The following is a 22,901-nucleotide window of genomic DNA, read 5'->3' on the forward strand; positions in this document are numbered from 1 at the left end:
GCCACAACTAGAGAAAGCCCTCACACAGAAACGAAGACCCAACACAGCAAAAATCAACAAATTACTAAACTCCTACCCCCAACATCTTCTTTAAAATAAATAAATAATAAAGTGGACCTCAGCATTGTGGTATGTGTTGGCCATAATTACTAGAAAAGGCTTTCTGCAGAGAAATATTCTAACTAGAAAAAAAGCATAATTCTGCCTTTTTTTTCTATGAGGGTTGCTCTATTTGGGGCTTTAAAAATCCTTTATAACAGGGCAAAGAAAACATAACGCATTCATAAAACTACATCTCTTTAACTTCTCAAGCTTTTTGTTTTCTGAAGTTGCTAACTTATTTACTGATTTATTTAAAAGTTCAGGGTAACAATGTGCAAACTGCTATGAAGAAATGAATAACTACTAAAGGCTAGAGCTGAAAAAACAGATATAAAAACATTATGAAAAGAACAGACCTCAAAGAGATGTCTGGTCTTTACTTCAAACAGTGCAAAGCTCCCAGCATCATTCATGACATTCACTAAAAACTGAGGAGAAAAATTAGCTCCCTTATTCCTGCAAAGAATCCAATTTATCTAGATCAGTGGTTCTCAACCTTGGCTGCACTTTAGAATCACCAAGAGAGCTTTTAAAAAATACTTATGCCCAGGTCCCATCCCAGAACAATTAAATTAGAATTTCTAGGGGATGGGGGTCCAGACAGTGGTAGTTTTAAAAGCTCCCCAGGTGATCCTAACGTGCAATGAGGGCTGAGAATCACTGATTGAGATCACGTGCAGAGACATGCAAATCCTAGAAGAGTGAAAAACGTATTGTTGCATCTTTTGTATAATTACTGCCTTGGTCTTTGCACGCATGCTAGTAAAAAGCCCACTTAATTCTACCCTTTGTACGTGTGACATGGGCCCTCACAAACGGCACTGAAATCTCCTCTCTTCCTCACCCACCATCCTTCCACGCCTGAGACAGATTTGAACTTACATAGGTTAGGATGCCTTGTTTATCTTTTGGTAATTCACTGCTTTTGGGAACTACTAAAAAATCTCTCTGTGAATATATTATTGCAGTAGCAAAATTTAAAAGGTGTGTCCACGCTTCAAGAACTATGATTTGGTAGTTATAACACATAGACAAAAATCCATCTCTGAAATAATTTACGGTTACAAAGGCACCTAGCAGTGACTCTAAATGTGCTTACAGTTTAACTAGACCTTTGATTAGGAAAAGAAACAGATGCATTCTGAAGATTTATTAAAGTGATACAAATTATTAACCCTCACTAATGCATTAAGTACTGGGTGAATGGTCCACACCAGGGTTCGCACCTTCAGCACTGCTGACAATTTGGGCTGGTAATTTCTTTGTCGTGGGGCTGTCCTGGACTTGGTAGGATGTTTAACATCTTTTTCTGGGATCTACTCTCCAGATACCAGTAGTACCTCTCCCCACTCCCCACTCCACACCATCCCCAATTGTGACAACGAAAAATGTCTCCAGACATTGCCAAATGTACCCTGTTCTCTGTTGGAGAACCACTGGCCTACCCACTAAGTATCACAAAGCAAGCAGCTAACCTGATCTTATAAAAACCAAGAAAGGTTCCTAAAAAGACACTCCTCATGCCCAAACAACCAGAGAACCCAGCCAATAAAGTCCTCTTTACTACAGAAGGTTTGAGCTCTGGTTGTTGGCAGTAAACCGTATGTTCCAACGGGACATATGTCAACACGGTGAGGTTTAGCGCATTTTACTGCTTAGATGAACACAATCAGGTGAGAAAGATCTGCTAACAGGGCTATCAAAAACCCAAAACAAGACATTTTTTTTTCTAATGATGCAGTAGGGAGTTTGTAAAATGCAAACACCTGTGTTTCAAATATTACGGGGAGAAGACATAGTAAAGAAAGAGAAGTGGCAACAATTAATCCAGCATCCTGTGTTGGGGCATTTTACCTCCATGCCATGATCCTTGATCTAGGAGTGACAATAAATCACCACCCCACTCCCACTCTCACCATAAGGGATTGGTGGTGGTGCCTGCCAACTCCCCCTGGCAAAGTCAATACAATCGGTCACGTTTAGGTTGCACAGAGAAAAGGGCCAGTGCTACAGAGAACCTGATTACTGCTGGGCCAGGACGTAAATAGGAACTTGAAGCTGCCTTAAAGAAAAAACGTGTCCTTCTGAAGCTTATAATCATTTGGGGTTCTCTTGGGCTATTGTCTTTGCTTTAGAAGCAGTAAAATGCAACCACTATGGATGAGAAATTACAATTACATGTAAAATTACAATGTTTTATTTTCCTCATCTGTCAAATGAAGACTGTGGACTAGGTTCTGAGCTATAAAATATGAAAAACCCCCTCCAATGACAGTCATTGTTAATTAACCACAGCCTGGAAGAGAACCCAGAATCTTATCAATATAACACTCCCAACAGCCACAACTAACAAATCGGAATGTTCAAAGAGATGAAATAAATTTCCCATCCTATATATGACATTAAGTAAAAGGAAGAGAGATAAAATCACATGCATACAAAATCAAACTTGGGAAAATAAAACATATTTGTGTCAGACACTTTTAGTTGCTTCTCAAATATTTGCCATCCCTAGCTAAATATGGGGATGTGACTGTGTTCTGGCCAATGAAATATAAGTGCAAGTATTGTGTGGTAGTTCCAGGAAGGCTCATTAAAATAGTTGAGTCACCTGAGAGAAATCTTTCTCCTTCTTACAGCTAGAGAGCAAGGTCATGGCTAGAGTTCTTGCAGCTATGTTGTACTTTGAAGTATCCTTGATGATGGAGCCTTTTTTGCTACTGACACCATGAAACCACAAACAAGCCCAGGACTTCCTGCCTCTGGGCTTGCATACTGTAAAAGAGAAATAATTTCCATCATGTCTAAGCTTCTATTATTTATTTATTTCATTGAACACAGCCAAATCTAATCTTAAGATTTAACACATAAGGCAGCAATTATTCTTGCCACCTTACCTCCTTAATAAGGATGAAATAAAGATGACAAAGGAATGAAAACTGGCTGAATGCTTAGGTGCTTTGCAAACATTGTCTGTCAAGGAAAGGCATTTTACATGCATTTCTTATTTAACCTTCCTAACAAACATGGTTAGAATTATTTCTCCATTTAATAGACTAAGAAACTAAAGCTCTGAAAGATTTAGCGGTAAGTCCAAGATCAGAGAGCTGGTGGAAGGAAGAGAGGAAATTTATACCCATGGTCTTCTCATAATACCGTAATAACATCAAAATCATTAAGTGATGGCTTATTAAGTGCAAATCACTGAATGAGATTATGTTGGACATAACAGAGAAAGTATCAATATAGGACATGGTGCCCACTCTGAAGAAACTTCAAATTGAGTGAGAGATTAAAACAAAAGTGAGAGACAAAATCTGATGCCCAACAGTTAAATAAACTATAACAAAAATGTCCCATTAGAGGATGTCGCTGACAAATAAATTCTAGAGATTTTGTTTGTTATATAAGCTAAGAGTTAGTGGTGACATTAACTGCGAATATTCTCCTTGTGTGCCCTTCCTCAATCTCTGCCCTCCTCCCTCCAACCAACCTTCAACTGTGTTTTTGCTCTGGGCCTGATACCCTGCTTAGCACTGATGCCACAGAGTGGTGCAGCATGAAACATCACTCTCAAGAAGCTCAACGTAAAGCAAAGGAAATTCTCCACAGAAATGGAATTTATTCCAACGGAAATAATGAGCTGTAGATAATCTGAACAGATTGATGATGAAGGGGAAAACTGAAAGTGGTATTAAGAACTGCTTTCTCAAATCAGACATGCGCCTGATGGATTTACTGATGATTTTTTCCACCATGTTTTTCAGATAATCTCAGGTCAAGAATAATCTGCAATTCTATGAAGAATACTCTAAGCTTGGGAAGCTACCCCCAGAGAGGTAGGATCTTCCAAAAAGGAGTCAGCTATTTACCACAGTCACTCCTCCTTGGAACGTGGGGTAAGATGCAGCGGTAACTAGAGCAAAGCAAAGTTACACCTGGGATACTGGCTTCTTTGATTTGAGGTTTTAAAATAGCTCAGTGAGTATCTAGAGATAAGGTAAAACTTTATACAAATATTAAGAATACGAGGCTAGGGGGGTTTCCCTGGTGGCGCAGTGGTTGAGAGTCCACCTGCCGATGCAGGGGACACGGGTTTGTGCCCCGGTCTGGGAAGATCCCACATGCCATGGAGCGGCTGGGCCCGTGAGCCATGGCCGCTGAGCCTGCGCGTCTGGAGCCTGTGCTCCGCAACAGGAGAGGCCACAGCAGTGAGAGGCCTGCGTACCGCAAAAAAAAAAAAAAAGAATATGAGGCTAGGGACGTCCCTGGTGGCGCAGTGGTTAAGAATCCGCCTGCCAATGCAGGGGACACAGGTTCGAGCCCTGGTTCGGGAAGATCCCACATGCTGTGGAGCTACTAAGCCCGTGCGCCACAACTACCGAGCCTGCACTCTAGAGCCCACGAGTCACAACTACTGAGCCCGCGTGCTGCAACTACTGAAGCCCATGTGTCTAGAGCCCGTGCTCTGCAACAAGAGAAGCCACCACAACGAGAAGCCCACACACCACAACGAAGAGTAGCCTCCGCTCGTCGCAACTAGAGAAAGCCCGCACACAGCAACAAAAACCCAATGCAGCCCACCCCCCACAAAAAGAAATACAAGGCAGGTGGGACCAGATTTGGGGAAACTAGATGCCAGGTAAATAACTGGACTTCAACTTACCATGTAACTAGACAAAAAACTCAAGTCATGGGTGATGCCACGATGGGCAAGATGACCAAATATCTCAGGATTATTAATAAGCTTCAGCACTTAGGGATGGCCTGGGGTTTGGGAGAGGTGGGGGATAAGTCTAGCGTTTGGAGACCAAGGAAGAGATACTTTCAGGAGTCTGTGCATACAGTGATAGCAGGGCAGGGAGGGGAGCTAACATATTGGTGAGCACTAACTGGAAACCATTAGTCACAACAATGTCCTGAAACAGATAAATATGTATGACTTGTAACCATTCCACTAGACTAGGCAAAGTACAAAGATTTGAAAAATACAACTTAAAACTTCTTTGGCTTTACTTCCTAGTGCCTGGGCATTGAGGGCTCAGTAGGAATGTCAGGGCATTCTGAGATGGGTAAATTATCTCAGTTTTGTACTTGGGGCATGGTCACCTCAGCTCTCAGTTCTCTTTACTTGCTCCAAATTAAACCGGGAACATCCTGTTCTTACAAAATCAAGCAAGTATGAGGAGTGTCATGGAAACCACAAAATTAGCAGTGAGGCTGTGAGCCAAGGATTCCTATACCTACCAATCGGTAGAGCTCAGTAATGCTGATGTCCTCTGGATCCACCATCGCGTACTCTTTCCTAGGCACCAGGTCCAGTCCCAGTTGTCTAGAAAACAGATTGCAAACATTTGGCGGAAGAGTCACCTTGATAGTATATATTAAAAATAATTATCTTTACTGTATCACCCTAACATTCGATACATCACCCACCATGCTTCTCTCACCCATATCTTTTTACCTTATATTAACCTCTCACCGTGATTGGAGTAAGTAAGTAGGCTGAACACTGGTCATAGCTTGAGAAACAGAAGATGACAAAGGCAAGTAAATGGGGTCGGGTGGGAATGGGCTGGCACTCTTGGTGGAGCGCTCCTACCACTGGGGGCCTTGGTACTCTATGGTGGGGAACCCTTAGCACCCTACAAGCTACTACCACAGAAACCCTTCCTCCTTGTACTGGAGTGGAAACTAGAGATAGACATAATTTTGTTCTAGAAACAGAGTTGAGGAGAGGGAAGTGTAGCCTTTAGGATTTGACCTGGCAACAAAATACCTAGTTATATCCAGAGCTAACACATTAATAATGGGAATCTCTGGCAACACGTGCATGGTCCTTATTCATGGCAAGTTCTGGGGTCAGTCATTAGGAGAAACTCAGTAAAGGCAGGGGACAGAAATTAGGACAGCATAGGTCTACGCCTGGGGTAGCAAAAATGGCTTGATCTCTTACGTCAGGTTTCATTGTGACTGATACGTGAATTACTATGCTAAGAAATATTCTAAGGTTATATCCGGCCTCAGTGGGACCAAGTATGGTAACGGATTTGGGATGTCTTACCAGGGACAGAGGAAAATGAGTATAACCTTGCCATTTTCCCTCTAGTGACCTTGATAACATACTCCTCTCCAGGCATCCACCTTACTACACTGATGTCAAGGCTGTATAATTCTACTCATCTCCTTAACCATCACAACTATCCCAAAGGCTTCATGATGTCTCTCTACCAGACTCCCCTCAATTATCCCACTCCGGGTCTCACACTTAATTCTCTGAGGATAATTTGCTCTATATCCCTTCCACATCATTACTCTCTCTAATATGGAAGACTTCCTGCATGGCATTTCCAATTATACAACCACAGCTTTCTCACTTTTGTATTTTAAAAACATCCTAAAATTCTGTGACCTCCCCAAAACCTCATTAGAGGTTTCATAAGTAAAAATCTCTTATTAATTCAGCACATACTTCAAGCCAGGTACTTCCCCAGCCACCTGAGTGATTGTTGGTTTTAAAATTACAAGACTGTGGCCCTCCTGACGGTAGGACTTGGTTTTTAGATACTAAAACAGTTTCTCACTTTTCTTCAATTATGTTTCTCTTTGAGAAACTTAAAAGTCACACTCCCATTCTCTAATTTTTGTTGAACTTTCAAAGCACAAACTCGGTAATTCATTTTCAAAATGCCCATGTCTCCTTGTTAGTTTCTGAACTGTGTCCTCCCAAAATTTGTATGTTGAAGCCCTAACCCCAATATGACTATATTTGAAAAGAGGGACTATAAGGAGATAATATAGGTTAAGTGAGGTCATATGAGTGAGGCCCTAATCCAACAGGACTGGTGTCCTTAGAAGAAGAAGAAGAGACTCCAGAGATTGTCCTTGTATGGACACAGTAAAAAGGCAGCCATCTGCAAGCCAGCAACAGAGTACTCACCAGAAACTGAATTTGCTGGTACCTTGCTCATGGACTAGTCGCCTCCAGAATTATGAGAAAATAAGTGTCTGTTGTTTAAGCCACCCAGTCTGTGGTATTTTGTTATGGCAGCCTGAGCAGACAAATAAATCCCCCTTGCTATACCTCATCAGGGGATTCTGATTGGGCCTGTTCCCCATTCTCCATCCCGTCCCAAGAGAGGATCACTGCACTACAATGTAAGATATCAGAAGACACCAGGTGAGTATTGCTGAGGAAAGATTAGCTAGCAAAGGAAAGAGGATATAGGCATATCTTGTTTTTACTGCACTTTGCAGATAGTACGTTTTTTTACAAGTTGAAGGTTTGTGGCAACCCTGTGTCAAGCACGCCTGTTTGTGCCATTTTTCCAATAGCATTTGTTCACTTCATGTCTCTGTGTCACATTTTGGTAACTCTCAAAATATTTTAAACTTTTTCATTATCACATTTGTTATGGGGATCTCTGATCAATGATCTTTGATGTCACTATCTTAATTGTTTTGACATTTTTTAGCAATAGAGTATTTTTAAATTAAGATATGTATATTTTTAATACATATTGCCATTGCACATTAATAGACTACAGTACAGTGTAAATATGACTTTTACATGCACTGGGAAATCAAAAAATTTTGTGATTTGCTTTATTGCAATATCCGCTTTATTGCGGTAGTCTGGAACCGAACCTGCAGTATCTCTGCAGTGTGCCTGCATACAACCACATGTGAATCATGGCACTTAGCTCCTTCCCCATGTCACGTTCCATGAGAAGCTGCCCTACCATACCTTCTTCTGGGAGGGGCAGGGGGCAGCTGAAGTAGTTTAATCATCTGACCATCTCCCCTTCCAGAGTCACACCTGACTGGCCCATAGGTAGGCACCTGACCAAAGGACAAATAATCCCTGGACTGGCCAGCAGCTCATGAGTGGCTGGTATAAAATGCTCAGTTTGAACATGAATAATGGATACTGGCTGTCAATGAGATTCCTTCTTTGAGAATTTGAACCTAGAAATTCACATAGCATCAACCATCTGAGAAACATGAAGGAAAAGTGATCTACATCACTGCAGAATGACTGAGTTAAGACCAACTCCAGCAGCAGAGGTTCTGGAGTAGGTGTGGGATCCAGAACCTTCCTCAGCTTTGGGGCCCCAGGAGCTGGTGATCTGCAAGTCTTTTCCTCTCATAAGGCTTGGATTATTCCATTTCTGCTGGCTTCCTGGAGTCCTAGCTGTGTGAAGAGACTTTTATATGTTTCTATTTTGTCCTGTTAATTCCTAGGTATATCCTTAGGATAACCCTCCCACTGTGTGAGGCTTCTGAGCTCACAGAAGAGGATCAGGACAGTGCTCTAAAAAACAAGAAGACATGAGGCAAAGAGGGAAGGAACAGGATGGAAGGAGAGGACATAGGACATGGGAAGCCAGCAAGGGAAATGGGTGGGTGGGGGGGTAGTTTTATATTAATTCAGTCACTGAACTGCTCTGGGACATCAGGAAGGAAGAATGAATTGATTCTCCCTCCTGTATCATCATCACAGGAAAGTCAAAGGACAGCACAGGACTCTACGGAGAACCGAGACAGGTGCTATTATTTTAAGTCTGTTCAAGACTTCCAAGCGAGAACACTTCTTCTGATGGCCCCTTTAGGGAACAAGGTGGGTTATCTCCTCCCCCTCCCCTTCCTCCCAAGCTTCCTCCATCTAGAGGGCTTCTCTTCACCACTCTTCAACAGTTTGACATACAACTTGAGATTGAACACATCTTTCACTTATGTTCATACTGAGATCTACATGCTGATAGACAATTTTGCAGCACAATTTAGTTTAATATGCAAGAGAATTATCTGAATTTGCTTTCCACTTTTGCTTTTCCATTCAGTAAGAAAACTATATTTAAAGGAATACAGTAAATGAACAATCTGTAAAATGTAAGTCATTTTAAATAAGTTGTCAAAGAAATTCAAAGAAAACAGAATGAGACCTCAGAAAATTCATGAATTTGAGGATGATCTAAATAAATTATATTGCTCACTTTCATGCATCAATGTTTTACCAACTTACCATAAATTAGCCAAAGAACTGCCCAAAGTACAAGCTAGAACTTACATGAGTCAAAATTGAGCCATGATTCAGTCATAATTAATGTTTTCCCCTCATTTCCCTTCCTTCTGTCGTCATCTTCCTTCCTGAAACTGAAAAAGTATCATCTTCCTGCCTGCTCTATATTTCTAAGCTATTTTTGATAAGCTAACTTCATCCAACTTTCTTCCTATTTACAAACTAGTCTTTTAAAGGAGGACCAGCTCAATGACTAAGAGCCAACAAAATTCGGAGAAAGCTCAAAGTTTTTTCAAAACAAACAAAAAAAAACACACGAAAGATGGGCAGCCTAAGTCGTGGTCAGTCTTCAGGGGCTTCCCTGGTGGCGAAGTGGTTGAGAGTCTGCCTGCCGATGCAGGGGACACGGGTTCGTGCCCCGGTCCGGGAGGATCCCACATTCCGTGGAGCGGCTGGGCCCCGTGAGCCATGGCTGCTGAGCCTGCGTGTCCGGAGCCTGTGCTCCACAACGGGAGAGGCCACAACAGTGAGAGGCCCGCGTATCACAAACAAAACAAAAAAAAACAGTCTTCAGATCTACCCCTCAAAGTGCTACCCCATCTCACACAGCGAGACCGGAGGCTCCATGCATGTGGCTGGCAAATCGTCTCTCTCAGGAAGTGCTATGTGCTTTGAATCATGTTGCCCTGGAGCGGAAAGGGGCCTTGGATCTCTTCTAGCTCAACTTACTCCTTCGACAAGTGAGGAAACTGAAGTCAAGGAGGGCTCTGGAATTTGCCTCCCATAGTAAAAAAGCAGAGTTCCTAGTGCAATGTCTTGCTGCATTCCAAACCTGCTCTTGTTTTGGATTCCCCAGAAGGAATAAGTCTCCCTGAGATAAATGAATTAGGGCTGCTCTCCCGCCTGTCGGTAAAAGGATGAATGACATAGCTCACTCAACGAAATACCAGAAGGACTCTGGATGAGACAGAGGTTTAAAATGTGTTAATGGGTCAATGTCTTCATACCTGTAGTATGTGATGTCTTGGCAGGAAACAAAACTGACTTCTGATAAAGCGACTTTCTATGGGTAGAGGAAGCGCACTCTCGTTTCAGATCAGTTTTTCCAGATTCAGTAAGAGGCAAATTTATCTGTGGTGCACATTTTACTGCCTTCTCCTTTTTCTGTCGGCTTTTCTTTTATTCTGTTGCCCTAAGATCCTCTGAAGGTCCAAATAGCAAATGGGGATTTGGGGAGAGGAAAGGGAGGGAGGCTATGACTTTGTAGGATACCGAGGGGCCATTTACCTTCCTTAAACTTAAGCCCATACGAGCCTAACATCATAGTCAAAGCTGGTTTATTCTAATTTCTCCCCCATATATTAACATTCATACTTAGCACAATATCAGCCTTCATCAGAGCTTTAAGTGATTAGATATACTATTTAAAGTGTTTGGCTGTTATTTTAGATTAGTCACTTACAGTTTTATTTAAAAGTAAATCTTGGTCAAGAACAGCTTTTTTACTGAGCTCTCCCAAGTAGCTCCTCAAAGACACTAATATGTACACACAGGCAGAATCAGGGCAATAAGGAGAATGCACCCCCTCCCACCCAGGGTTCCTGTCCTAAGACTTTTAACAGAAGCTATTAGCATTAGTGTTTCCCTCCAGATTATACCAACGACCTACTACCACAATAAAGAAGAGGAATAGATTCTGAAGGAAATTCTCATGCCAAACCTAAAGTCTTGAAACAAGATGAATTTTTAGCAGACGCCGTATCTGATTGACCCCAGTGAATATTTTGTATTTCATGAGCACTTGCACACTGTCAGAACACACAGGGCAGTAGAGAACCGACAACATCCTGGGACCCATACCAGCCCTAGAGGATGAAGTTCTCGACTCTACTAGTGAGAGTTTGCACTAAGCCCCCCAAAGGGGAAAGATGGAAAAGGCTCCTCTGGCGTCTTCCAGAGATGTGACTGCATAGTGGCTCACACCTGTGTTGCAGTCACATCTGTCATGTTCAGCCACCAGAGACCACCCCCTCAGTGGCCAGTACTCACTCGTTGCCCCAGTCCAGGCGGGCGGTGATGTGGCGCTTCACGTCCTTCATCCGATCATGGGTGAGATGCCCCACAAGCACCTGCCGCCGCAGATCCAGGATTTCATTCATGATGTGCCACAGCCGGTGGAAGAGATCGCCTTCATTTCTCTGGGAAATACGCAAATGAGGAAATTCAATGGTCACTCACTGAGACATGGGGTAACCACAGAGGAAATGGGGGGCAGTCCTGCTTACCCTCTGTGTGCTGGCCACTCTGTGGACAGATTCTCCATTAACAGACAAACTCTCCCCTCGGGTCCTCAAATGTACTCACTGCTCTACATGCTTTCATCCCATTTCACAATGCTGTTCTCCTGCCCAAGAATCCAACTTCACTTCTCAGACTCCCCAACACAGACATTGTGTCCCAGGGTCCTCACTAAGTCTCCACACCCAAGCTTGGTCTCTGGCTTTACTTACTCTGCTTCCCTTTCCACCTCAAATCCTCTTTCTTTAGCTCCATGCAATTCTACTGCCCTTCAAGGCTCCAACCAACTTCCACCTCCCTCAGGAAATCTTCCCCTTACAACTCTTGTTCACATTCTTTTTTCCCCTTCTCTGAAGTATGCCTGCATGTAATTAAAGCCAATTCAACAGAAAACACTGTTCTCCAATTATTTCTTGCATGTTGGTCTTAATGCTTTACTGTGTTTCCATCAGAAGCTGGGTACACAGAGGGCTCTCACACTAGTTCATTGATGAATTTTCACTGCTATTATCTGGTCAGTATTTAGACTTAAAAAAAATGTTTTCTTTCTTGTTAAACATTCATGTAAATTCAGGCTAATCTCCTGTGAAATTCATCAAGCGAGGAGGCTTAGTTGGAAAAAAGACAGGTTAAACTCCTGGCTTCAAATCTTGGTTTTGCCACTCACTAGTTTTATAGGCTTTGAGTATGGCTTTTGCCATCTGTGAAACAGGCACAGTATTAACTTCCGGTAAGGTTATTTTATAGGTTAGAGATGACATTTGTGAAGAGACCCCAATAGTACACTGATTAAGAGCATAGACTTGGGGCTTCCCTGGTGGCGCAGTAGTTGAGAGTCTGCCTGCCGATGCAGGGGACATGGGTTCGTGCCCCGGTCTGGGAAGATCCTACATGCCGCGGAGCAGCTAGGCCCATGAGCCATGGCCGCTGAGCCTGTGCGTCCGGAGCCTGTGCTCCGCAACGGGAGAGGCCACAACAGTGAGAGGCCCGCATACCGCAAAAAAAAAAAAAAAAAAAGAGCATAGACTTGAAAGACAAACTACCTCAATCTGCATTCTAACTTTGCCCTTCACTGACTGAGAAACCTTTGGCAGTGTATTAACCTCTTTGTGCTTCTTTTCTTATCTGTAGAATGGCTATCATAGTACCCATCTCATAGGCTTGCTATAAGGATTGATGACTTCATATATTAAAACTCTGAGAACAATGCTTGGCCCAGAATAAATATCATGTAAGTATCAGCTGCTACTAATGCTGTTATCATTACGGTTTTGATCCAGAATAAACCCTCTTATAAAAATTGTGTCTTTATTAAAATCTAAGTGTATGTCTCTTCCCCAGAGATATTTAGGGTAAACCTTCTATAAGTATTTCATCTTCCATCAACCCTTCATCTTTCTTAAGAAGAAGTCATGCTTTTACTTTCTACAAAAATTATTAGTAGGCTATATGAATAGTGGTATGAAAGTATTGAGATTATCGTTCATCTAAAGTCCTCTACAGAGATAAGCTGCCAGAAATACCAAGTTCTGTGTGATGGGTAAAGATGGTCAGTCATAACATTCTTTTTCTTTTTTTTTGGTAAAAAGTAGTGATGGATCTTCTGCTTTATCAATGCTTGGTGACTAGAAAAGCATTTTCGTGTACTGTGCAGGTTAGGCAATGTGCCAGCTGACCAAGAAGCATTCTCCATGACACCATCCCTGATCCTCTGAGATATCAATAACCTTGCTCTCAACTCCTAGAGCACTCTCTTGAGCCTGTTCTTCTACAACCTCTCACTCTTTACTCACGTTATACACTCCCATACAAGTCATTACAAAGGTGCTATAATGTTGTAAGTCACTGGTCAGTGTCTGTGTTCTTCACCTGGTGTAAGCTCCCAACCACAATGGCCGAGACTGCACTACGTAGTCCCAGCAGCTGAAGAATGAAGGAAGGAATACCTTGATTTAGAGCTGTTAGTTTTGGTGGATCTTGAGAGGTGGGTTCTGTTTAGATCATATAAAAGAACAAGCAGGGAAGATCAAGAAAAACTTGAGGAGGATGGGCCTAGAGATCATCATACTAAGTGAAGTAAGCCAGACAGAGAAAAACAAACATCATATGATTTCACTTATATGTGGAATCTAAAAAAAATGTTGCAAATGAACTTATTTACAAAACAGAAAGAGACTCACAGACACAGAGAACAAACTTATAATTATCAAAGGGGGAAAGTGGGGGGGATAAATTAGGAGTTTGGGGTTAACAGACACATACTACTATATATGAAACAGGTAAACAAGGACCTACTGTATAGCACAGGGAACTATATATTCAGTATCTTGCAATAACCTATAATGGAAAAGAATCTGAAGAAAGAATATATATATATATATATATATATACACACACACACACATACATATACACATATATAACTGAATCACTATGCTGTTCACCTGAAACCAACACAACATTGTAAATCAACTATACTTCAATTAAAAAAATAATTTAAAAAATTAAAAAAAAAACTTGAGGAACTCTGTGGTCAGAAAGAAAAGTTCACTTGAGTCAAAGAAATTACATAAGGAAAATATAAGTCAAATCTCATCCGGGGAGAGAGTCAGCTCTGCTTAAAATGACTGTCACAGTGTGAAAGTCACTTGTCCTGCTCTTGGGGAAGGTGTTCTGCAGTTGTCTAGAAGAATGGGCTTGATTTCCTAATAATGTCACCTCTAGTTCTTAAGTCTAAGAGAACACTGAGCTGAGAAGAAGCCAGATCCTTTATAAAAGGAAAACAAGTTGGTCTGCTTTCCCTTTCAGGAAGGGGTGGCAGGAACAGTGACATACTGCAGCCCTGACCAGCAAACCCTCCCTACTAGTGCATGAAAACAGTACATATCTGTTTTGACAGCTAGTCAGAAAATGATGCTTCTTTAAAAACTGGATTTTAAAAATTGGATAGTTATGAAGACTGTTCAGGAAACGTGAAGAATGCTTTTGAGTTAATGTCAAATGAAAAAGGTAGGGTACAATATTAAACACTCAAAATAGAAAAATATCTAAACATTTTTAAAATATATCTGAAAATTTCTGCAATATTTTTTGCAAAAAGTGAACTGTAAGTATTTTAGTGTTGTAGAGAATGGGTAAGTTTTGATCTGCCTCAAGATGAAAATAATATAATTTTTGGAGCAGCAGACCTCAGTTTACAGCCAGGCTTTCCCACTTAGCATGGGACCCTGGATAGATTATCTTTTTTTGTGTGTGTGGTACGCGGGCCTCTCACCGCTGTGGCCTCTCCCGCCGCGGAGCACAGGCTCCGGACGCGCAGGCCCAGCGGCCATGGCTCACGGGCCCAGCCGCTCTGCGGCATGTGGGATCTTCCCAGACCGGGGCACGAACCCGTGTCCCCTGCATCGGCAGGCGGACTCTCAACCACTGTGCCACCAGGGAAGCCCCTGGATAGATTATCTTTGATGAGCTTCGAGAATAAAAACTACCTGGCAGAGTCCCACAGAAGAGAGATGTGAAATACCCACCCAAAGGCCTGCACAAAAGTACTTGGTAGAAGATGGCTGCTGTATTTCTCCTAAACGTTTTGTGGTTAGATTACTGACACTTTATTAAGTGATATTTTAAAGGACGTTAATTAGGCCATTACCAATGTTATTAAAACGAGCAAATAGCATTTCTCAAGCATCTGCCATGTGCTTTTTTTATGCTAAATGTCCTACATATATTAAGTATATCTCATATACTACTTACAATTGACAAGATATTAGTGGCTCATCAAGCATCTTCCAGTGGAGAAGCTTCCAGTGGAGAAGCTAGCCTTAAAACTGTTAGACAGTACCCCGATACACTCAAGCATGATGAACTTGAACCAAAACATTTAGCAAAAAGGTTTACATCAGGAAAAGAGAAACCAAAAGGTCCAACAGAGTCAAGTCAGCCTCCTTCTCAAGGTCAAAAATCTGGTACTTCCAGGTTAAACTTTATATTTTTTCCTAATAGAACTGACTACCATTCCAGTATCCAAGGAAACTTTGAAAAAATTCTCTCTCTGTTTCCGTCACTTAGGACAGTAGGAGGTGAGAAGGTTACTCCTAGAGCTTACAACACATAGGTTTTCAAGCCAATCAAGTATGTCCCCAAAATAGAGGCTTGCAGCCTCAAAAGCAAGTAAAAATAGCTAGATAAGGAAGAATCAAGTGGAAATTTAACTCTGTTCCTCACCAGCAGCTACATAAAAGGAAAAGTGCTGCTGTCTTAGCTCAGCTAATGGTTGACACTTACACTGTCATCATTTTTATAGTGGGTACTTAGGATGCAGTGATTTGAAAATTTCACATAGTTTCATTTTCCATGTTAGTGTCATGTACAATATTAAGTGAAATAATACTTGGGTTTTATATTCTTTCCAACAAAAATTTTTTTTAATCTAAAACGGAGATTTGCATTTCCTTTGTAGTCTCCCAGCACAGAGCCCTTGAGTTCAATTATCTTGACAGTGCATTTACCTCACCTCAGCAAAGCCTAGACACTGTGTTTCACCTAAGATCATCTTGTGGATTTTAGTAGTGAGCCCTAATGCCGCCAGCTCTAGGAGGGCATGGTCAGAGAAATCCAACATCAAAAGGGTTTTCATTAGTGACTTTTAAAGATTTTCTTGCCTCAATGAACTATCCTATTGCATTTTCTTTTTTAAAATTTATTTATTTATTTATTTATTTATTTTTGGCTGCACTGGGTCTTCATTGCTATGCGCAGGTTTTCTCTAGTTGTGGCGAGCGGGGGCTGCTCTGCGTTGCTGTGCGTGGCCTTCTCATTGCGGTGGCTTCTCTTGTTGCAGAGCACGGACTCTAGGCATGTGGGCCTCAGCAGTTGTGGCTCGCGGGCTCAGTACTTGTGGCTCACGGACTCTAGAGTGCAGGCTCAGTAGTTGTGGCACATGGGTTTAGTTGCTCCTTGGCACATGGGATCTTCCCAGACCAGGGCTCGAACCCATGTTCCCCTGCATTGGCAGGTGGATTCTTAACCACTGAGCCACCAGGGAAGTCCCCCTATTGCATTTTCTATGTAGCAGAAAATAAAAACGGTCATTTCGTGCCCATATCCCTCACTAATTTGGATTTTCTCTTTGACAGGCTATTTCAAATCATTTTGTCAGGATAAGTACACCTTTGTATTTTGAGCACATCCCTTCAAATGATTAAGCTGTCCTATAAATTCCTTTGAAAATCAGAGAAGAAATAAATTCATCTTCCCCAAAATGTCACCCCCAATTCCCCATAGACAGTGGTTCAGAGTGAGGGGAGGGTGCTAGATTTACATCTGAATCCCAGCTCAGTCATTTTCCAACTACTTGGCCTCCAGCAAGTTTTTCACTCTCGGCCTCATTTTCCTCATTTGTAAACTGAGGATGATCATAGGCTTTTATTTCCTTCAGTGGTAGTAAGGATTAAATGAGATACTACATATAGAGTACTTCCCACAGGGTTTGCACCACAGAAGACTCTCAGTAAGTATAACATGTAAATAGGTATATATATATATACCCAAAACACTGACCCCTTTTTACCCCAAGAAACATCCTTTTCTCTTGTATATTTAGAATATTCTCATTGATTCTGGCTAAGCAGCCTATCATTTTTATTATACTTGAATAATTTATAGAGAATTAGAACATAAAAAATACCACCAATATGAAAATTGTATTGAAAATAAGTTTAGTTCCCCCTGAAACTTAAATGTATTCAGAAAGCTAAACCGTGGTTCCATGTAAACCGTCTTATTTGATTAGATGCCAGGAAAGTGATCTTTTACCTTCGTGCGGCTTGAAAAAGAACTTGCAAAATCCATTCTAGATGGACACAGGGATTAAAACAACACTGAGTCTTATTAAGCTCTCTATCCCCAATTCCTGGAGGAGTACTAGTGACTTACAGCACGTGCTCAAATGCTAGTTGACACTCCTGTTCAGATATTTCTTAAAACAATTCTTTATCGGAAACATGATGTCATTAGAAAGTTACGTACCACATAGAGTTGTTTCCACATGGTTCCCCAGTCTCTTAATGTTGATGTCATTTCTGTGATAACAGAGTCTTCAGTGGGAATAACCATTTCAAATTGTCTGTGAAATTGAACAACAACAACAAAGTGTATATGCAAATGACATAGGCAATAATCTTCTTTTAAACACTCTGAAAGACCAACCAGGAAAGGAAGCTGCAGAGTTATTTTTGGTTCTGCAGACAGTAACCAGGATCCGATTATGAACTTGTGTGAGGAATGTAAAGTGGGTTACGGCAGTACCATAACAGAATGACCAGCCACTTTATCCAGATCAAGTCTGGGCAGTGTGGTGGAGAAGCAACAATAGCAGAAGGGTTCTGCTCCAGCCACAATTTGACCTCTAAAGAGCAACTCGTTTAACTTCTCCAAGTCTCAAAGTCCTTGTGTGTAACATGAGGTCACCAGGCTACATAAACTGTGAGATGGCTTTTGCCTTCCAAGCTCTATGACCATAGGACTCAAAGGGAGGGACAGGCTCATTCAATGATCAGGCTTTGATGGCTGCAAACATCTAAACTAACTCACCGTTATAAACAACTAGACACTGATGTACTGATTGAACACTCACTTGTTCTCATTAACACTTCATTTTCATGACTTGCCAACAAGACCATGAAAAATGATTACTACTATCAGTAATGTTGTCATGCATCACAGAACTTATTAAGGGTTTGACATCACAGATACTTGAATATCCATTGCAGAATGCTCCGCTCCATGATTAGGGTAATGTATTTCTCCTATTTCTTTTCTAAACGTCAGAAACCATACTTGGAAAATATTCATACCAACATCTAGCAGGGTATGTATGGTGGTCCTAATATTAAGGAGATATAGAGGAGATGGAGGGAAAAAACAGAAGACTGAATTGGTCTTCTGTATTCTATCTTTGACATACAATAACCTTTTTTTCTCATCTCTAGTTTCTTTTTTCAAATTCTTCCAGTTTTTGTGCAGCTTAAAATGGGTAAGTGCCTATTAATACTACAGCTTTTCAAAAGAATGCTAACCGACTGTACTGATGGGGATTATCTCTTCATTTGAGTATTTTTTTCCAAGGACAATATCTAATATGTAGACACTGAACCAGGTTACATGGATGATCAAGGGAAAATTACTTCGTAGCATGAGGCTAATAACTGCTCTGCATTCCTTTTTGACGTTATGTCCAAAGTGCATATAATTTTTTTTGTAAAGTTTTCTTGACAGCAAGTATGGGAATTAAAATCTTGCCTTGATTTCTTCACCAACAGAGCCTCTTCTCATTTCATACTGCTGCTAAAGTACTGACGCTGAGAATGTTTTACTCCTTTCTAGAGCTTAAACACTGCTGAAAATGTAAAGCTGGGTTGTAAAACTACAAATAAAAGTAAACAGTAATATATGAACTGTGACATATATAGAACCTTTTATCAAGTCTATATAATAGGACATTTTCAAATGGTAGTGCATTTATTTTGCTTTTGAAGCAGCTGTTGCAATTTAAAGGATGAATATGTGGAGACAGAGACTATAAAATGATAGAATGCAAGGTCAGGAGGGAACAAGGAATTTCCAGGAAAACTCAACAACCTACTTAATATCTAAAAACTGAAATGACCTCAGCAGGAATTAAACAATAGAGGAGTGACCTCACAAACTATAACTTAAGCACCGCTGTCAGTCCTGCATTGCCCTAAAGACCCAGGAAAAAACATAAAGGCAATTCAGTCTGGGGGAAGTTGATTTGGGGTTTGTTCAACCAAAATGTAAATTTTTAAGAAGCACAGAATTGCCATTTTAGGTGAGGCAGCTGTTTCCTTTTAATTATACCCAAATCAACATTCAAACAGTCTGTCATAAATAGTTACCCATGAAATTATATTTTGTTCAGTTATTCTGAGATGAACTTGAACTGAGATGAAAGCTATTTCATCCTGGTGGGCAATCAGGGTGCTAATCCCCGGAAAACAAGGCAGGTAACATCAAAATCCCAAAGAGGTTCCTCTCTGGAAAAGCAATCACCTGGCAATACGTGTTCTTGAATGTTTTCAGGCTAAAGTTTTTCTTCCAGTTAATAGTCCTAGAACCTAAAGTCTCAATGAATTCCAACTTTTTTTTTTTTGTGGTACGCGGGCCTCTCACTGCCGCGGCCCCTTCCACCGCGGAGCACAGGCTCCGGAGGCGAAGGCTCAGCGGCCATGGCTCACGGGCCCAGCTGCTCCGCGGCATGTGGGATCCTCCCAGACCGGGGCACGAACCCGCGTCCCCTGCATCGGCAGGCGAATTCCCAACCACTGCGCCACCAGGGAAGCCCAACAACATTTTTTTTTTTTTTAAGAAAATGAATTTTGGTTCTACCCTGAAGTTCTCTTGCTGTATAATGCTTATCATGCCCTGTGTCTGGTGGAGAACCCACAACCAAGTCTTAAACTTACACGACCAAATTCTGAGACACCTTTACCCATATTTAAACTTCCTCGTACTCAAGGGAGCCAGATACTCACCACTTACTGGCTGGGACAAAAATAAAAATAAAATAAATAAAAGAAGGTACTTGTTTCAATTAAAATTATGTCCCACCCCAATACAGTTTGAGAGAGAGGACTTTCACTGGGTGAAGTGATGCTTGACGTTTTTGCTAGCATCTTCTCTTTTCTCTTCCTCGGTCAGAGTGTAAGATGGGGGCTGGGTGGCCCTCTGCTCTGGAGAGTTGAGGGGATCAGGGTGGGGCTTGGGGCAAAGGCAGCAAAGAACTCTGGCTGCAGGGGATCTGCTCAGGTGGACTCTTTAAGGGACAGGGTAGAAACCCTGGGTTTCAACATTGCCTAGACCAGATCACTAGGGCAGAAAGGTCAGAACAAAGGGTAAGCATGTGTTTTCTGGAGTGTCCCTTGGTTTACCTGAAGGGAGCTGGATAGAGTCTGGTGGGAGGATTCCAAAAGGATTGATAACTCTGCTTGACTCACTTCTGGTGGATTATAACTGCACAACATTTCTGACGGACACACATTTATTAAAAGAGTAATAGTAGTGGTAATTATTAGTATTAGAATTATGTTTTTAATCTACTGTTTTAAATAATTACTACTACCAAAATAATAATAATAATACTGCTTAAAGTAACTGACATATATAAGACATATAACATAAGGATCTCCTAGATTCTTTAAATTTTATCCACATACTCAAAGTAGTTATACCATATACTCTCAGCCACCTGAAGAAATTATTTCACTGAGCTAAGATTTAATACTCTACCTTTATAGAGAGTGGATATAAGAATCACCCATTTGAATAGCCTCCATGGAACTTTTCTGGTAAAAATAAAGTTTGAAGATGTAATTTAATATGCTTGAAAATGTGCTTTAATAATTTAATAAATTCCTAATTTTTGCTATTTGATGAATAATGCAATTTTTATGGTACAACCTGTATTGTTTCTTTTGTCATAAAATGAAAATTATTCAGTGATCCAATGCATATTCCTTGTGACACTGGCAGCAAATATTTGGATTCACTTAGAATGAATAATCTGCTATGTTAACCACTTAAATAAGCAAGTGCTACTCTTTCATTCTGTGATATTTTATTTGAATAATCTTTTATCATAACAGCCGCTTTAAGTCCTTTTGGACACAGACTGGGAAAAACTTTTTGAATATATGAGAAATCCTAAGTGATCAATGAGCTCAATCAAACAAATAGCACAGAAATGATGTTCTCTGAAGCAGAATAGCGGCTTTTTGAAATGGTCACACAAGGATATGGTATTAACCCCAAATAGGAAAATAATGGCAGACTTGGCTGCTTATAATTCAGTAGTGAATCTAGGAAATTCCTGGGGTTGAGACATGACTCAGCATTTGATGGGTGTGACTGCCATGCTTCCCTACACAGCAGGAAACCAAGAAAAACCAACTCCTTTTGCTTAAAGCAGAAACACTAACACACCATTATAAAGCAATTATACTCCAATAAAGATGTTAAAAAAAAAGAAGATTAGGCCGATTCCATGATTTCTGGACAATGAGAGACCTCCAGTGCCCTAGATCCTACTGCTGTCCAACACACAGACGTGGTTCTTTAATTTTCTCCGCCAACTGCCTTAGTGTAGTCTTTATCAAACAACACAGACAATGGCATGCTTTTCTATAGTTCATTTTTCAAGACAATTACTAAGTCTTCAAATTCCAAAATAAGTAATGGTTCTATGAAAAATCCTTCAACTATTAATAAAATTCATGTCTTACCCTTTGTTCTTTACACAGGCATTTTTCAAGTGAACGTAGCTGGAAGGAAATATACCCTGGAAGAGAAAACATGCAGGTTATGGTTCTAGCTGTCTATTACAGCAGAGTTAGTTTTGTAAGTCATATGTATAAAATATAGCCACACAACCATAACAATACTAGGAAGAAGGAATCTCTAACACATTCTTTAGGCTAAATCTATTGTAGCTTAGACCCATTCATTTTATTTTCTACTACTTACCAGTTTACAAATTTAGAGATACTTTAAAATAAATATAATAAAAAAATTAAATCCCACTCAAAAGTATATTCTTTATAAAACAGAAAATTTTGGGGGGCTTCCCTGGTGGCGCAGTGGTTGAGAGTCCGCCTGCCAATGCAGGGGACACGGGTTCGTGCCCCGGTCCAGGAGGATCCCACATGCCGCGGAGCGGCTAGGCCCGTGAGCCATGGCTGCTGAGCCTGCATGTCCGGAGCCTGTGCTCCGCAACGGGAGAGGCCATAACAGTGAGAGGCCCACGTACCATAAAAAAAAAAAAAAAAGAAAAATTTTATATTTTCAAGAATTCTATATAGAAAGCATGTTGAATAAGAATTTTTTTTTTAATACTGCAGTATTGAAAGAAGGGGGTTTTTATTTGTTTGTTTTGGTTGTAGTTCTTTTTCTTCTCTCCAAAATACTCATGTGTCTATTTAAAAATATATACTAAAAAATACCACTATGAATCTGGAAACAATCTGTGTATTACATGTTAGGGAAGATCTTTGATGAAAACATAGCAGCAATTAATCACCAGGCTGCCATTTTGACGGAATAAAAATTAAACAAAAGCCGCCACGCTAGCTTAAAGCTTTTTATTGTAGGGAAAAGCTAGGGCAAGGAAATTATTCCTTTGTTCTAAATGAGAAATTGAAAAAAACAACATTAAAAAGAAGAGCATCAATTTTATTATCCATTAAACAACAATATTCCCTGAATGATTTTTTAGGTACAATTAAATGACAAATTCAATTAAATATTTAGGAAAACAAATGTCATTTGAATACATTATCACCATTGTGGATCCAAGGATAATATAAAATTTAACTAGCAAGTTCTGTAATATACAACAGTAGTAAATAGGTATATAGCTTAAAAAAATAACTTTTTTTTCCCTTTGGAATTTAAATTTACCTTAATA

The 22,901-nt window shown here is 40.6% G+C and overlaps 1 protein-coding gene across 2 annotated transcripts in view; it reads right to left on the reverse strand.

The window, feature by feature from the left end:
• DOCK4 (dedicator of cytokinesis 4) overlaps positions 1–22,901 on the reverse strand; it is a 484,498-nt gene that overhangs the window by 239,696 nt on the left and 221,901 nt on the right. For both annotated transcript variants that reach the window (XM_082631603.1, XM_082631602.1), the window contains exons 4-7: positions 21,721–21,776; positions 17,450–17,546; positions 11,174–11,322; positions 5,350–5,434 (exon numbers count right to left, since the gene is read on the reverse strand). In XM_082631603.1, coding sequence (XP_082487729.1) covers positions 5,350–5,434; positions 11,174–11,322; positions 17,450–17,546; positions 21,721–21,776 — 387 coding nt within the window. The remainder of the gene's footprint in view (positions 1–5,349; positions 5,435–11,173; positions 11,323–17,449; positions 17,547–21,720; positions 21,777–22,901) is intronic.

This window comes from Mesoplodon mirus (assembly GCF_964341445.2).
Source record: "Mesoplodon mirus genome assembly, chromosome: 9".
Lineage (NCBI taxonomy): Eukaryota > Metazoa > Chordata > Mammalia > Artiodactyla > Ziphiidae > Mesoplodon > Mesoplodon mirus.